Source organism: Morone saxatilis, unplaced genomic scaffold (genome assembly GCF_004916995.1).
Source record: "Morone saxatilis isolate NCDOM2014 unplaced genomic scaffold, NCSU_SB_2.0 Contig12, whole genome shotgun sequence".
Lineage (NCBI taxonomy): Eukaryota > Metazoa > Chordata > Actinopteri > Moronidae > Morone > Morone saxatilis.
Genome location: NW_023339674.1, coordinates 4,131,112 through 4,135,281, shown reverse-complemented (window position 1 = coordinate 4,135,281; position 4,170 = coordinate 4,131,112). Strand labels below are relative to the sequence as shown.

At 38.8% G+C, this 4,170-nt stretch overlaps 2 protein-coding genes across 3 annotated transcripts in view; one reads left to right on the top strand and one right to left on the bottom strand.

The window, feature by feature from the left end:
- si:ch211-198n5.11 (methylcrotonoyl-coenzyme A carboxylase 2) overlaps positions 1 to 1,964 on the top strand; it is a 5,658-nt gene extending 3,694 nt beyond the window's left edge. The window contains exons 10-13 of one of the 2 annotated variants that reach the window (XM_035652862.1): positions 395 to 551; positions 890 to 1,012; positions 1,111 to 1,320; positions 1,466 to 1,964. In XM_035652862.1, the coding sequence (XP_035508755.1) occupies positions 395 to 551; positions 890 to 1,012; positions 1,111 to 1,320; positions 1,466 to 1,552 (577 nt within the window). In that variant the 3' untranslated portion in view covers positions 1,553 to 1,964. The remainder of the gene's footprint in view (positions 1 to 394; positions 552 to 889; positions 1,013 to 1,110; positions 1,321 to 1,465) is intronic. The other variant, XM_035652863.1, reaches the window with a different exon arrangement.
- Positions 1,775 to 4,170, bottom strand: part of LOC118321994 (retinal Mueller cells isomerohydrolase-like) — an 8,525-nt gene continuing 6,129 nt past the window's right edge. The window contains exons 10-12 of the mRNA XM_035653569.1: positions 3,522 to 3,669; positions 3,295 to 3,406; positions 1,775 to 3,047 (exon numbers count right to left, since the gene is read on the bottom strand). Coding sequence (XP_035509462.1) covers positions 2,884 to 3,047; positions 3,295 to 3,406; positions 3,522 to 3,669 — 424 coding nt within the window. The 3' untranslated portion in view covers positions 1,775 to 2,883. The remainder of the gene's footprint in view (positions 3,048 to 3,294; positions 3,407 to 3,521; positions 3,670 to 4,170) is intronic.

The window sequence follows — 4,170 nt, the reverse complement described above, 5'->3', positions numbered from 1 at the left end:
AGCCACAACTCTGTTTCCCTGGTAACACCTGAGGTCAGCAGTGGACTAGCATACAGGGCATTTTCTCATTAGTGGCCTGATGCACCTTTTGGGGTCACTTTTCCACACCTCTACCTCTAATTACAATAACAATAATGGACTAAACTTTACCAGTCATACCAGCACTTGGAGTCTTCCTGACACTTTGATAAGTGACCATATAGGGTTTCCTTTCTGGCAGGATTATGTTTCTGCATACAGCAAGTTAATCAGCATAGCAGTTACCCCACAAACTTTTCTTTTTATTAAAAAATTTGAGACTATAAGTCTGTTTTCTCATTATTTATATGTGGTGCTGATCAAGCATATTGTCGTGTTACAAGTTTTTTTTTTTCTGTGTATATGTCTGTGATAGCCACTTGGTGGGAATAGTAGCCAACAACGGAGAGCTGTCAACCCAGGCCGCACTGAAAGGCAGCCATTTTGTCCAGTTGTGTGACCAGAGAGACATCCCCCTCCTCTTCCTCCAGAACACAGCACCTGCAGCAGCTCTAACACTCTCCACAACGCAGGTATTCACTACCAGTAAAACACACACCGGCTTGTTTAAATGCACATATTTCCAGATACTCATACTAATACACTGATAAACTAAAAAACATAAATAGTTCTTCTGCCTCTTTCTTAGCACTATATTTCTAATAGTATTTATTTAAAAAAAGACATCAAAGAGAAAATGGTTAAAGTAGTAACTCCTGAATGGAAGAAAAGTATGAATGGCATGAATAAAGCCCTGAAAGGGAGGATATAGGGGAAATGATCTTGGTCAGTGTCAGCCGAAGTTATTTAAACATGTTTTGTTTCATATCTGTATTTTCTGTGTGTTTGTGTGTGTTAATCTTTCTTTTAGGCAGAGATAAACAGTAATCGTCTGAAGGCTCAGGGTTCAATGATGTCAGCAGTAGCGTGTGCCTCCGTCCCCAAAATCACTGTGGTGATTGGTGGTTGCCATGGTGCTGACAGCTACGCCATGGTAAGCAACTCGATACCTAAACGTTACTGACATTCCTATACATTCCTATACATTATTATTCCACCATAATTTGTACCTTGTTTCCTGTTTGTCTTTAGTGTGGGCGGGCCTTTGACCCCAATTTCCTGTTCCTGTGGCCGAATGCTAGAGTGGCGTTGACCGCTCCGGGTCACTCCGGCTCCCTGCTTCCCCCTGAGAGTGAGCAGGAGGATGACCTGAACAGGAGGTTAAAGGAGGAAAGCTCAGCCTTTTACAGCTCCGGCAGGCTCTGGGATGATGGAGTTATTTTGCCTCAGCACACCAGGAAGGTAAAATAACATAATTTTGTGAGAGTTCTAGGATTTCAAAGTGTTCATAAAAACTATTTCCAGTATAATTTGAACTTGCCCTTTCGCTTTTTCCCCGTTATGACGTCTTTTTGCGCAAATTAATCTGTGTGTTGTGTGTTTGCAGGTTCTCGGAGACTGCCTAGACATCATCAAACAGCAGCACTATCAGCTTTCCACTGAGAAACTGCAATCAACACTTCTACGTATGTAGAAGCCTCCACCCTTCTCCTCCTCACGCCATCTGGACAACAAAAACCTCTCCCGATATGTGCAAAGGAGTTGCACCAAAATAATGTGCATGAATTTCATTTAATTGAGCATCCTAATGAACCAAATCATTTTTAAACCTGAATAAATTCATTTTTAAAGGATTTCTTTTTGGCCAGTTGGGGGTAGCACAAGAAGCTGTGAACTCAATAATAATGTCTGATTATCTCAAAAACAGTTTATAGACTATGATTAACATTATTACTGCTGTACATACATTTGTGATAATTTAATGTTTGTCTCATTTTTGCACGACAGAGTTTTCTTGAAACAAATGTAATAATACACTTGTATTTGTCTGGTAAAATATTTGTGTAAAAGAAGAAATAAAATGTTAATACCTTTTTAAAATATCAGTTGCAAAAGTATTATCCTTTACATTAAAAAGATGAGTTTTAAATATACAGTACTATTCTAATTATGAAATTAAAGATAGAGCTACAAGGTACTGTTCAATACAGACATTTTTCATTGCAATCAACAGACACTGCTAACTCCGAGCTAGCTCAGCAGCAAGCTTGAAAAAGTAAAAAATCACTGTAAAACAAATAACCTACTCATAAACAGGAATTAGTTGTACATATTTTATGCTTTTGCCTCCCACAGAAACCATTACATTTGATATAAATCATTTTCATACCACCTAATGTTTTACTGTGAATTTGTCCGTGTGTAAAGTGACACTTGTGGGGCCAAAAAACTACATTTGAAAGACTCAACAGCAGTGTCTCTTTCCAGGAATCATGATCCGTTAGTCCAAATAATCCAGACCTGGTTATGAGCAATTTCATGTAGGAACTATTTTCTCTCTACGTATCACCGCACAGAAGGAAACATGCATCTACTCATGGATGAAGTGTGCAGGATGTAAACATTAATGGTGTCCTCCTTTGCTGAGCTGTAACATTAGTAAGCTCAAAAATGCACACTTTGTTGAAACTGCTCACAACAAAGTCTGTTTATCTTGAGTAAGGAGTTCTGGAAAAAGAGGCTCTTGAGTATTTCAAATGTATTTTTCAGACGCTGGAGGCGCTTCAGAAGGCAGACATTTCTGCTCCGATATCTCCAAAACTCTGCAACTAACACCAAACATTCAAGATGGATAAATAGCACTTCAGTTAAAAAAAAAAAAAACATGTACTTTTAATTTTTGGGTGAAGTGTCCCTTTAAAGTAACTGTTGTTGGCTTGTTAGGTTCAGATCTGGATCAGAGACGTAGTTCGCTGGCAGACAGGAGAGTGAACCTGGTGTATTTTATGAAGCGTATTGGCCAGGTTAGGATGAAGGTAAGGTCTGTGGTTTGTACATGCCGTGGAGAGTCACAGGGATGATGGTGTTGACCTCTGCCCTGGCGAGCTCTGTCAGTTTCATGGCATCCAGCACCAGCAGGAAGCCAGGCCTTTCTGCACCGGGCTTCACCACGATACTCAGCAGCACACCTGAAACACAGAGACAGACGGGGGCGAATGTGTGTGTGTGTGTTTCCACCTCAGATATGATTAGAAAGAAGCAGTGGTGGAGGAAGTATTTACGTATATAAGTAAAAGTACTGAGACTAAACTGTAAAAATACTTTGTTACAAGTAAAATTTAACATGTTACTTAAGTAAAAATATGTAGGTATAATCAAGAAAATGTACTTGAGAGAGAGAGAGAGAGAGACAGAGTGTAATTATGTGTCTCCTACCATCGTCCTCCCCTGTGGCTCCAGGTGTTGGTACAAACAACGGCTCTGATGGGTAACAATCTTCCTCTTGCCACACCCAGGTCTCTTTGGTCTGTACGTTCAGCTTGACAATCTACAGCACATCACCAATAATAAACAACCAACAGTCTTTGTTAACATCAGTGCAACCAAACACAGTTCTTTCTTTCTTTCTTTCTTTCATCCGTGAATGATAAAAGTGCTCCTACCCTGTCGGGGATGAAGTGGTTGAGTCCCAGTCCGTAGGCGAAGGAGTACTTCTTCCCACGACACTGAGAGTAGTTAATCTGTGGAAACTCAAAGGCTGAGAGAGAGAAAGAGAGATATACAAAGAAAGAGACCCCTATAAATATATATACATATAAGCATCATGACAAAAAATGATATTCAGTACATTAAATAATTAGAATTATTTTCACCTTTACCAGCTGCAACATTAAAGTGATGAATACGTTAATACATCACTAATTGACCATTCTGCATAATGCAAATACTTTTGGCATTTTAAGGTTATGTTAATGGTAATAATTAAGTACTTTTACATGAGTAAAGGGTTGAATGCAGGACTTTTACACAACAAACATCATTTTTCATATTGCTACTTGGAAATACTAAAAGTCTACTTCATACTTCTTCACATCACAGCAAGAATAAACCCAACGTCTACATACAGTATAAGCATCATACTGATGTAAAATGTCCATTTTCTTCTGCTTTGAGTTGATATTGTTCCTGTCATATTGTTATGGTATGAATAACTTTGTATGTAAAAGTGGCCATTATTATGTAAAATAAACAAAACTAACCACAGATTGTGCATATGAGATTACATGCTATCATTGTGTGTGTGTGTGTGTG